Source organism: Etheostoma cragini, chromosome 6 (genome assembly GCF_013103735.1).
Source record: "Etheostoma cragini isolate CJK2018 chromosome 6, CSU_Ecrag_1.0, whole genome shotgun sequence".
Classification (NCBI taxonomy): domain Eukaryota; kingdom Metazoa; phylum Chordata; class Actinopteri; order Perciformes; family Percidae; genus Etheostoma; species Etheostoma cragini.
Genome location: NC_048412.1, coordinates 7,687,093 through 7,700,083, shown reverse-complemented (window position 1 = coordinate 7,700,083; position 12,991 = coordinate 7,687,093). Strand labels below are relative to the sequence as shown.

At 42.7% G+C, this 12,991-nt stretch overlaps 1 protein-coding gene and 1 long non-coding RNA gene across 3 annotated transcripts in view; both read left to right on the top strand.

Moving 5' to 3' along the window:
- The window catches only part of LOC117946387 (nuclear factor of activated T-cells, cytoplasmic 1-like), a 64,710-nt gene extending 54,385 nt beyond the window's left edge, over positions 1-10,325 (top strand). For both annotated transcript variants that reach the window (XM_034874511.1, XM_034874510.1), the window contains one exon: positions 10,055-10,325. In XM_034874511.1, coding sequence (XP_034730402.1) covers positions 10,055-10,110 — 56 coding nt within the window. In that variant the 3' untranslated portion in view covers positions 10,111-10,325. The remainder of the gene's footprint in view (positions 1-10,054) is intronic.
- On the top strand, positions 88-637 carry LOC117946390. The gene is made up of 2 exons (XR_004657022.1): positions 88-208; positions 584-637. It is a non-coding gene; the product is annotated as an uncharacterized LOC117946390 (long non-coding RNA).
- Positions 10,326-12,991: the final 2,666 nt, after the last annotated feature.

The window sequence follows — 12,991 nt, the reverse complement described above, 5'->3', positions numbered from 1 at the left end:
TTTTGATAGGGCAGCTGAAGACGTGAAAGGCAAGCAGACTAGTAGTGTGCTAAGATATTCTGTTTCTGATACTGTACTTAAATTGACAATTGAGAAACTCCATTCTCTGGAGACTGAAGCTGTAGCTGCAACATGTTGATTGACATTTGTTTGTTTGTTTTTATTATGTAAAGACATGTTCAAGGAGTTCAGATAGAGCCTGTATCAGGTAGACTGGTTAAGCCCCGCCCACTCTATTTGACTTTGGCCTCAAACTGGCTACCTGCCCCACTATTGGTGGGTTTAACACAATGACAATAGAGAAGCAATCAATCAGCTTCTTGTATACATTCTACATAGTGGCCACCAATCTCCACCAAAACACACCCGAGCGCCGCAACCCGTTGATGCCGCTTCTACATCACCTAGATCATTGTTCTGATTGGTTGAAGGGCTTTCTAATTGCGTAAAGAGTCATTCCAACTATGCCCATTGGTCACGCTTTTTATACAGTAGAAAATACATAGCAGACTCCCCAGACCAATGTTTAATCTCAAATCTATGATGCTTGGCTTGGTCTGGTGATAGCCAGACTAGATATTAGGGCCATATTTAGTTAAATTTGATATATGTCACTATTTTTGGTAGCCTACTGTAATCAAATGGCAAGTATGCACTGTATTTTCTTTATTCACTGACGGGCTCGGGGTGATGAGCTATTGGTGCCAAAAGAAAATCTATGTTGGGTACGGCCAATTTGTTTTGTTTTCTCATGGTTCATGTGTGCAATAAACATTACACTTGGTGAAGAAAAGAAGTGTGGCAGAGAATCGTAATATAAATTCTTAGCTAAAACAAAGTAAGTTGTGATTCATATTTAACCCTGAATCGTGCAGGCCTAGATCACACTCTGCTTCAAGAATAGCCCAGGAGGAATCTTAAGAAAGAGAGAAGCCGTGTCCTTTTTAAGATTAAGTTACCTTTAATGCCTTGTCTGTGACTTTAAAAACCTTCTGTCCAGCTTGTCAAGAAGTGGATCAGTGGAAATGTTACTTTCATTGGAGCAGGGTTTCCAAAGCTGTAAAACAACCCATAAGAGACTAGGAATGCCAGTTTGAGCAAGAAGACTGCACATCAGTGTCCAGTTTGATGTAGCTTTTCTTTATTTATCAGAAAAAAAGAAAAGAAAGGAAGAGTCTAAGAACCATGCACGGGTCCCCAGGATGCTTGGCTGCTCCCTGGCTACAACCAGCTTGGTTTGACCAAGTCTTGGCACTTACGGAGAAAAACTCTTGCTAGTAGATGATGGCAAGCAGAGCTTACAGTGATGCCGAAATGGCAAAAGAGACAGGTTAACCAAAGGCCACATTGTGCAGATGCATGCTCACGAGCAGACATTGACACAGAAAACAGGAGGGAGCCTCTCTGAGCCTTCTATCTGTGATGGATAGTGAACAAATAAAGTTTGCACCGAGGTAACCTTTTTGGACACAGAGAACACCGGTCCTCTGCATTTAATAAAACTCTGAAAATCCCACATAATGACTGACAGGCAACAGGTGATTTAAAGAAGCACAGCGCAAATGCAGTTATAAATTGTAGTATATGCAGGTGCGCAGCCAAATTCTCACTCAGACGGCTGGAACCCACTGAAGTATGATCGTTTCAATATGCTCACCGTGTGCCATTTTCAAAACTAGTGAAATCTCAAGCCATCCACGGGAGCATACGTTTCTAATTCTGAATCCATCACTGGGAGTTTATCAGATGGCTGAGTTATTTTTCCATAAACTCAATAGTAATGAGCCATACAAATAGTTCTAATCTGTCTCCTTCTATATCTCAATCACAAAGATGTGTGTTCCACTCAGTTCGGTGTATTTTTGGGCTTTGGTGTTTGCTTTTTGCGTTTATGCTTCACTAGTTGTGTGAAACAACTTTTTATTTATCACAGTCTTCAATCATCCACACGCACTAGGGGCCCTATTTTTAACGATCTGAGCGCACGGCGTGATGGCGCGGGTGCGTTTGGGGTACGTTTATAAATCCACTTTTTGTAGTTTGACAGCTAGCATTGAACACATTTACAAAGACAGACTGGTGAGATGGGCCAATACCATTGACCTATGTGACTCCACACACTCCCTGGCATCTCATTTTAAATTAGGGACATCTTTGCATCGTTTGTGCCAGCCCCTTCTGACCAAGAACAGATCCAAATTCTCTTTTGTACCTCAAGCCATAAAGGCTTTAATCAGATAATGAGCTAGATGTCTAACTGGCCTGGTCATACCCAAGGGTGTATAGTGTATTGTAGTGTGTGATGTGTGTTGGTGTCTGATGCATGGACTATTTGTTTGTATCACATGACTGATGTCTTGTCATGAAGTGCCTTGTGACAAACCAACTGCCCCGTTGGGAAAATAATCTAATACTATTACTGACGGCGGAGAAAAGGGTCCCTGCGCTGGACGCATGGTTCAAAAGGGTTTTACTTAGTGTCTTCATCAATTAATGGGTGTGTTCTTGGTCTAACATGCGATAAGTGTCATCTCCCATTCCCTTTAACAACGGACTTGCACCCTCATATTTTTATTATTTTGCATATGTGTGTGCTGCTGCACTTCCCTGTATGTGTGTACTAAATACAGTGTGCACACACTGTACACAAGCCAGTTTTACCAATGCGTTGTTAAAAAAACAATATTGACTTAAGACCAGGTTTTTGTTGGTCGATGGCGTGATCACTTCCTGCTGCCGCAAGATAGAAATAGGCCAAGAATGCACGTGAACACCGCCCACGGACGCTGGATGGTCTTAAAATATCAAAGACACACGCGTCGGGCTTTGCGCCCACTGCGCCGGGTTCACAATAGGACCCAATGCCAGAAGCACTTTATTATCGTGCTTTTACCTTAGCTTTTGAGAAACACTATGATTTTGGAGTTGTGTTGTGCTATTAGAAATAAAAACAACTCACCGCAATCAAACTGAACTGTGGAATCAAAAGAACTGAAAGCACCGTTTCTGCTCAGCGTTTGAGCATCTGCAAGGCACTTGTTGACATTGCATGTCAATCAAACCGTGTGGGTGGTACTGTGGTATCCTTTCCTTTTTCCGTTGAAAAAGCACACACTACATGTTCATGTGCAAGTGCACTTAGTGTACTAGATCAGCTTGGTATTCTGGAACCCAAAGGGTCCCAATGTATATGTAGGGGTCACAAGATAATTAAAAGGATAAGAAAAGAAAAACATATCAGTCTCTCAAACAAAATAAAGTTGGGTTAATTGATTCTGGACATAAAATATATATTTTTGTATGTTGTTTGTTTGCAAGGGAGTCAGTACGGACGGCACACTGATTACAGAGAAGTCAGTGATGAGGGCACTGGAGAGCAGCTCCAACCATGTAAACACCTCCCCCCTCATCCTCCCTGGAGACCGACTCGAGTGAGCACGCCCGTGGCCTCCTGGGCCCTGGAGGAAATGAGAGGAGGAGGAGGAGGAGGAGAAGAGGGAAGTGGCAGGCTCACAAAGTGAGAAGGAGTGAGGCGAGATAGGGAGAGGCACAGCACACCATGCAAGATCAAAGACAAAGGTTGCACACCGTTGTGGCCAAAATAAGCACATCAGTGGCAGGGCCTTCAGCAAAAGTTGTTGTCTTTGGATTTCTAATTCTGGGATGCTGCTGTTTTATTGTTCTGAAGCCTGAATTACAGCACTGTTAGAAGGGCTGGGTAATTCAATTCCCTTTTTCAGCACCAACTAAATTCCATCTATGGTAGTGAGTATTGAAATTCTGGTGATTGGCTGTCTAATGATAAACATCGTAGAGGCGTGCAGAAAAACTCTATGTTAAGCACCGGTTACCTGCATCAAAGTGACGGTATTTGTATTGGTTCCGGTATTTCAAAAATCTACGATACCTGGCAGTTGCTAGGTAATTTGGCTGTTTTCGAGGAATTTTAGTCTGGAATAGGCAAGACACCTAAATTCTCCTGAGTCCGGGCCATTTGTTTTGTCAGATTCAGCTAACAGCCGTAAAGCATGTGCTCTGAAAAAGTCAGGCACGTTTGAGACTCGCAGGTGGAGATTAGAGACTTTGACTCTCCACCTGAGGCCACGGAGAGTGTGACGACGCTGCTCCTTCCTCTTATCAGAATGAGCCAGGAGTCCCTGTCTAACAACAGCAGCAGACATATTAATTGGAAATCAGAGCAGTTACTGTTTAAACTCCATACTTTATTTCTTCTTTTCTCTTAAGCTTTCAGCTTTCACTTGTCTTCCAGCATCTGCTCCGGGCCCCTCTGTGCTGTTAAATCATGTTCAAAACCTGTCTCATTGTCCCTCTGGGACACCTCTGTCCCACCTCTCTTCTTCGTCTTCCCTATGCTTTTTATACTATTTCTCGCTTTGTTACTTTCTATTGCCATGTAGCAAGGGCACCTAGGGTCAGAAATAGGATGTCCCCGGTGGATATTACACCCTTGGACTCTACGTCTAAATCATACGTTTAACGGCGTCATAGTTCACCTGGAGGTGAGGAGATGATTGGCTGCTGGCCCTGGCCCAGCTGTGTTTGTTCACAGTACCAAACAGCTGCTGTGGGGCAGTTCCAAAACCTCAGCTCTCAGGGTGAACTCAGCTTTCTTCTAAAAACATCATCCTATCTCGTTCACTCTTCTTCTCCCCCATCTCCTCTGTTGGCCGTGGAGACTGAGCGGTTCCACATGGGAAAGCCCAGGGCTTCACACTTCAGCCTAGCTTGTCATCACATCATTAGGCCCAGGATGGGATCCCTGCGATGGATTAGAAGCTGTCTAACCGGCAAGGCTCAGATGAATTGATGAAGCACTTTATCATTATGAAGCATTAGTGGAACGCTCTGTCTCTTTTCCTTTGTGTTTGTCGTTGGAGAAATATGATTGTGTCTCCCTCGATTTCGCTTATTCCGTCTCGGTCTCTCCATCTTAATTCATCTGTGTCATTTATGTGTGTGTGTGTGTGTGTTCTGACCTCTGACCCCATCCCTACTTGTGATGTGACGCTGCTGGTTATCAGCGCAAGATAAGTGACGCTGTCTGGGCCGTCCGGCCGCTTTAGCCGTGCGTGGGAGGCAGCGATTTGTCCATTAAGTGTTTCTTCTGAGGTCTCGAGAGAAGATTGATATAGTAGGGAAACAAAAGTAATATGCACCAGGAAATTCAATTGTCTTTCTCCAGCAAGTTTGAGCTTTAGTTTGGCTTCCCCAGCAAATCGCATGAAAGCCGTTCAGATGAGGTTTAGCCCAGCATCTGTCTCGCAGCCAGTCTCTTCTTTTGCTCTCCGCATCATCTGCACAGATTTGATGCCAGTGTTTATCTGTGTTTATACTTTGAGGCTTCTATGACTCAGTCTTACTTCCTGAAGTGATTTGGAGAGTCTTGAGGGCCACAATAGAAGGAAACAACCCCCTTGTTCTAGCAAACCTGGTGTGCTACTACATCATAGGAAACCTCCCCCTTTTGCTACCGTGTGAAGGTCCTTGACCCGAACACAGCTGCCATGTATTTCAATGTGTAATGTAGTGAAAGTGAGATGGCGGTGCCCTCCGCTACTTTGGTATCATCATGAGTGAGAACAGAAGTCCCTGGCAGGAAGCCTCTGTTAAAACCTTGAGTTCCACGGTTATGTTTTGGACAGTCAGCTGGGAGAAGCCAGGGAAGGCGACATCTCTCTGCCAGTCAGGTAATGTGAGTTGGTCCAAGGAGATCCTGTTACTCTCTCAGGCCTCGAGGTTCTGCGTCTCACCCGACCATAGGGCATCCTCTGTTCTCTGAGGAAGCCCGGCTGTTATCCAACCCAAAAGCACAGCTCTCTCCTCTAACAATGCTAACTAATTCCCCGATGCAGTTCCGGTTCACACTAAACTCTCAGAGAAGCCAAATGAAGTCACAACACCCTTGTGCTTGGATTACTAAATAAATAGGAGGTCGGATTTGCAGTAACTGCTTGTTTATTATATCAAAAAAACGCATCTAGCTTTTTCAGGTTTGCAAGTTGTGTTTTCTTTTAATACACAAAGCACAAAGTAACTTTATCTTTTCAGTTCACAACCTGTCATTTAGTTTGGATTGGTTCCATAATTGCTGTTCATATTGCTACACATTGCTGTCATATATGTTTATACTGTATATATACAGTGTATATACACAGTATATATAATATTTTCATTGCTTTACCTTGTGGTTATACAGCCCTTTCCGACGAGGAACTGAAGCCGTTCTATCTATCCATGCTTTCTGCAAAGCCACCAAACTCCTTTGACAAAAACATCATAATGTTAGCTCACAGAACACCGGAGTTGCTAGTCTACCGTTTGCTTTGATCGGTCAGTTTCTGGTATTGTGTGACTTTGTTGAATCAGAGCTAATCCTTTTACAACACCAAAGTCACATAATAACACAAACATACACCAAACGGAGGGGCGTGCCAACAGTCCTCTATTATATGTGATACACTGACTATAGATGAGTACCTGATACAACCCCACTTCATAACTCCCTACGCTCCCTTCAAGACTCAAGAAGAAAAAATTGATATATTTTTCCAACTGGACTTCCGAGCTTAGATCTATGTATCTTCTCCCTGGTACCTGTACCAACATGTCTACACCTACGCACCCCCTGATGTTATTTTAAAGCTGTGCTATTTTAGTTCTGAGAGCCTGCTTAGTTTGGGCCTTCGGCTATTGTCGGTCTTAGACAAGCTGTCACACATTGAACAAATTGTTGCCCCACCCCTGCGTGTGACTGTATATAGTTGCTGAAATGGGTGCAGTTTATAAAAGTTGACCTGTACTGTATTTTTGATGTATGCTCGGCACAGACAGCACGTGCGCTGGGGGGGGGGGTTACTGCACCACCCCTTCTAAACAGGTAGAGGCAAAATCATTTATCCGATGTCAACAATCATTTAGCCAGCAGTCACACCCGATGGAGACGTCCAAGCCAGTGCCAAGAAACACTGGTAGGCCTTCACAAAGGAGCTGAATTGCCCATTGAGCTGGCATCTCAGTAAAGTACAGTCATACTTTTGTGCCACTCTCACACCTGCCTGAAATAGATCTCCCAGCCGCCCAGCCCTAACTATAAGTCCCGACAGGTCCGGGCTGCGGTTCACTGATTGCACCGGCACAACTGCTAATAAAGGATGTCACTCTGTTTAACTAGACTAACAGTGCACCTCTTTTTTTTCTTCTTTTTTTTGTACAGCAGGGGAACATTTCGAGTTCAATTTTCCACTGTTTATGTTTATTCATAAGAGGGTGTCCCCCCAGTTAAAGCGTTCCATTATTAACCTGGGCAATTGAAAAAAGAAAAAAACAAAGTCATTTTCCAGTGCGGTTGAGCATTTATGTACAAATCATAACTGACAACAAACATATTGTTGTGTAACATAACATAGGATTCTTACTTTTACAATAGTACATGGAAACCAGGAAAGTGAGATATAGTTATCTGGAATGTAATCATCTGGCATGCTTTTGCAACTAGCTTTACGAGGCCTAGTTTACAGAGCCGATCTTGTGCTGAACCTTTCCATATTATGCAAGGAGTTGAATATTTGGGGCCAAATTCCACTCAGGACAAAATGTTCCTCAGCATGTTTTACTGCCTTCACTCACGTGAATGTTTGTGGTTGTCTAGTCCCTTTGTGAAAGGTGAGACCGAGTGTTTGACTTAAAAATTGTGCCACTTCTATCAGAGGATTTTCTTATTGTCAACACTAAATGAAAACATTTGAATGCAATTAAATCAATTGTATGAATGAAATAGGTTCACTAAATGAAACTAAATGCATATGAAGAGCTGTTGCAAAAAATACTATCTGACTGGTTTGAAATTTAGCATTGATCAAATTTTGGATTTTCTTTCTGTTTCTGAGAAGTTGTACCCCATTAAACAGCTATAAATAGCAGCTTGGTGTTGTTGTGGTGTAACTGTTGGCCACATCCTGTTTCTGAGATTCTCACTTTGCTGTAAGAGTACAGAGATGAAAACACAGGGGCCAGAGTTTTACCTTTTCTTCTCTCTTTATCTCTCACTTCTTCAGAACGGAACATCATCGGGCATGTCAACGGAAAATATTAGTTAACAAAATAACACTGCAGTTGATATGTGGGCGTGGGAGACGTCAGTGTTTTTTTGTACGGTGACTGCAAATAACAACGGAAGCCACTGCTTTCCCTCTGAGAAAAATAAAGGGTACGTTTGTGGCTTCTGCTGCCGAGCTGTTGGGTTTTCCCTTTCCTTCTTCAAAATGTACCTGGAGCTGTTTTCTCACCTCGACCAACCGAGAAGAGCAGAAATATTATTGTCTGATCATCTAATTATTACATGTGCTTTCACTTCCTTTATGTCCTGCGATGGCAGAGCTCAAAATAACCTCAGCGTGTAAATGCCTGTTGAGCCCGGAGTGGAGTAGAGTTGAAAACAGCCCGCAGTGTTGGCACAGGTGGGGATTTTCCAATGGGAGTTCCTCCTGTTTAGGGAGGTGAGTCCCAAACTCTGTGTGTGTGTGTGTGTGTGTGTGTGTGTGTGTGTGTGTGTGTGTGTGTGTGTGTGTGTGTGTGTGTGACTGCATATAGCAAGCAGGGCATGCTATAATAGGTGTGTGGCCTGCTTCTTTAAAAAGTGCCATCTTTGACACTTTATTCATGATTAAGTATTTCTGTCCCCATCCTTGGTAATATGTGCACATATGGCTGTGGTGTTTCTACACTTCATTTCCCATGGATCAGTTTGACTAACATCACTACCATTGTTACCTCAAGTACAGCACTATAGCCGTTCAATATTGTACCCAAAAAATAGTTCACAGCATTGAAATGGTATCAGGATATTAAAGGGACGCTGTCTTGTTTTCTCTCTTTGATGTTTTTGGGGTTTGTCAATGCAGATGCTTCACAATTCACCAAACAGTATCTAGTGATAACACACTGCAGGCCTACTCCGGGCCTCAGAGTGGGTGGACTTCCTGTCTCGGCTCCTTACTGCGGATGGTGGTCTGACCAGACTTTCTCTCTCTCTGTCTGCATCAGCGCACTTTATCACGGCAAGCTGAGGAGCTTCTTGTTTGCGCTAAGCTGCATGGCTCGGGGTCCTCGCCATCTTCACAGTCACTTCCCTCTGTTTTGCCAAAAAACACAGTTGAGATAAAGGCTGGGGACTGATGTGTGTCTGCCTGACTGTGGGAAAGGCGCAGGCACAGGAAGTAGTGCAGGAAAGACTTCAAAACAGAGCTGTGTGTATGAGGCCGATACGAGTTTTAAAGGCTGGTAACGACAGTGATATGTTTGGATTGCAGCTCCTGTTATCCAGTATTTTTCAACTTGACCACATCTATGCCAAGTATTCAGGGCAGGAGTAGCTCATGTGACATTACTTATTGCAGGCTGCCAAGAGTTGATGTGATGTCATTGGATGGATGCAAAATGTTGAAACTAACACACAATGTGTGAATAATACGCAACTTGCGTCAAATGCGATGCCTGTGTCAAACACAGGCATTAGATACAAACTAATCCCTCTTCTTTCCCCAGCACTGACAGGGATCATGGCTGCTACAGGAGCCCAGATCAAAAATGAGCTTCTGGGCCCAAAAAAAACTCCTACATTTCCCAAAATACAACTCCCTGTTTGGCAACCCCCCACTTCTTTTAAAGCAACCACAGCACTAGTTTGCAACACAGTCTTTCTGTTATCGGGTCTAAAACCAAGATGTTGTTTAGACTTAAGATAGCTTTACAAAGCCCCCTTCACAGTCACATAAGACATTACGCAACTTTTGTGCAAATGGTTAAACTCTGTGGCATGACCCTTTTATTTACCACACACCAATGGACACAAAGAGCCCTTGGGGCAGTTTCCCACTTTGCTTGATTTTGAAATCCGTCCTTGGCAGGGATTCAAACCGACAACCTTCCCATCACATGTCTAGCCTCTGTGACCTCTAGAGGTCACCTCTCTTCATGAAGTGTATTTCTTTTCGTTGTGACTAGTTAATAATGATCTTCTCTTTTCTTTTCACAGTTAACGAGATCATCAGGAACGACCTCTCCAGCATTTCCGTGCACACCCATGCATAGACATCCACAAGTCTTTTGCAACACACACACACACACACTCGATCAGCAGCAGAATCAACTAAAAGAGGATAACACGCCCCAGAGATCCAGATGATGAAGAATACATTTCTGACCAGGTTCTCCCATCTGACTATCTCCTAATTCCCAGACTGCAGACTCACATTGACAATCACTGGCTCCAAGCTCCATTTGAATAAACAGATGAATGTTATATTAAGAAAAAAAAAGGGAAGTGATATCAGAGTAAGTATGTATACAACTACACTTGCCTTAAGTCACAGCAGATGTTCTTTAGTGGACCAAACAGCTCAAAGAGACTGAATTACTTGTATCGTTGACAAAATGACAATCTTTCATATTTTGAGTGTGATCTGTATGTTACTGCATGGAAAAGCTAACGGGACAATACGTGTCATGCTTCTTCACTTTGGTTCATTTGTTTGTGCAGTCAGTCCGCAACAACCGAATCGGTGCCTTACAGCAGTGATATTGGCAGCAAACAACAGCAGCAGTCACGCTAAATGCAAATGGTTGATTGGAACCCAAAGTGGAAGTTTTTATAAAACCGTTTTGTATCATTTCAATGATTTGTTTACAGGGACACAGAATAAAAAGGCTGGAAAATATGTAGGGAGTATGTGAATAGATTAGAATTGTATTTTTTCTTGCTTCCTCATTATTATCTCATTGTCCATCTATACTGAATGTTATTGTATGATATTCTTTTGTATAAACATGTATTTGAAAATATGTATGCCTTATACTTATATCATGCAGTTTGCTAATTAGCTTCCGCTTTTGTTACATTTGTCTTCCCCTTGACATGGTTCGTACCATTTCTACTACCTTGCATTTTGCTTTTTTCACCTTAGTGCCTATTTTTTATCATTCTGCCCCGGTCTTCCAGACCTCGCAACCCAAACCATGATATCAACAATGATGCACAGACAATCCGAGAAATATATAGTACATATCCTATGACAACAGTTCCTGGTTGCAGAGGGCTAATAAAAGGCAGGTAGGCCATGGGATTTTCTTCTCCCCCAGCTATCTGATAGTTCAACAATGGTATGCTTACCTGCTGAATTTAGATGGGAATAATGCTGGACAAAATATATATCTGTATATATATATAGATATATATAGATATATATATATGTGTCTCTAACTTCTTGCAGTGCAGGTTTGCATGTAGACAGGCACCGGGATAATCAAAGTCTGCGGCTCAGTTGTACTCGTCACTTGGATCGTTCCACTGAGGAGTGGGCAGAACTGTTTCTTACAGCTGGCAATAATTGATGTGAGTAAACCAAAGGATTTTCTCTTTGGTGAAATTATTGTCCACTTTTCCTTCTTTAGCGTTCAGCGGTTCCCCGTACAAACAAAAACATTATGCACTTTACCGTAGAAACAGACCAAATATTGGAGATTGATTTCCAGTCGTGTCATAAACGTACCTACGTCTGCTCTTCTCTCACACAGCTGCAGTCTACCTTCATGTTAACTGTCTTTTGGAGCATGCATATTGTACTAATGTTGGGGATCTTTTAGCTGACATAATATCGCTTCCTTATACATTTCTTTGGACATAATAGTATAATAGCATGATTAAACTGTATGAATAGGGTTTCTATTTTGTGCCTTACTCTCTTTCTTGGCTGCAAGATCAACTCTATAAAGCTTTGTCTGTGTAGGCACAAGGTGGAACATATTTATCTTTAATATGAAATATTTATGAAAAATGAAATGTGTTTAAAGTGCATTTAATGTGTTTCCAGCAATGAATTAATAAATGGTATAATGGTGACCATACATAATCTAAGTTCTCAATCATTTCGGTGTTGTATCTGCTGTTCTTCATAAGAATCTAAAAAAGTACTGTTGTTAAGAAATAAAGTATTTTCAGAAACTTAGAAACTCTTTTCTGAGATGAATGCATTTTGTATTGAATAGCAGTGAATCAGTCAGTAATGGATTCAGTCTTTTTTCCATTCTTTGACTATTACATGTATGGCCCATATGGCTATGCTTTAGTTTTAAGGCCTTCACTTTAACTTGGCTCTGTGATTTTCTTGTGTTATAGTTTGACCTCAGTAAACCTCTGACTGTTCCAACTGGTCCATATATACCTGATAAAACCTGAAATGCAGACAGTTGGACATTGACAGGAGGAGGAAAAATCCAGTTTTCCCCCATGCTTTTAACTGCTAGAAAAATAGCTGTAGGTACTGTGTTTTACATCCTACCATGAAGTAGCCAGCAATGAGGACACTACAATCAATCAATTCCATTTTATTTATAGTAGGAAATGACAACAACAGTTATGTTAATACACTTTACAGAGAGTAGGTCTAGACCACACTGTAATTTACAAAGACTCAACGACTCCAGTAAGTAAGAGCAAGCAACATTGTAACAGTGGGGAGGAAAAACTCCCTTTTAGGAAGAAACGTCGGACAGACCCAGGCTCTTGGGTAAAGGGTACAGCAAGGCCCTGCAGGGCATTACAGGGTATAGCAGGGCGGAGCAGGGCACTGCATGGCGTACCATGGTATAGCATTGTGTAACAGGGCACTGCAAGGCTGTACATGGTATAACAGGGTATAGCATGGCATAGCAGGGCACTGCATGGCGTACCATGGTATAGCATTGTGTAGCAGGGCACTGCAAGGCTGTACATGGTATAACAGGGAGTAGCAGGGCGTAGCAGGTTATTTCAGGGTATAGCAGGGCGTAGCAGGGCACTGCAGGGCGGTACATAGTATAACAGCATGTAGCAGGGCACTGCAGGGCGTTACAGGGTACAGCAGGGGCACTGCAGGGCGGTACATAGTATAAAAGCGTGTAGCAGGGCACTGCAGGGCGTTACAGGGTACAGCAG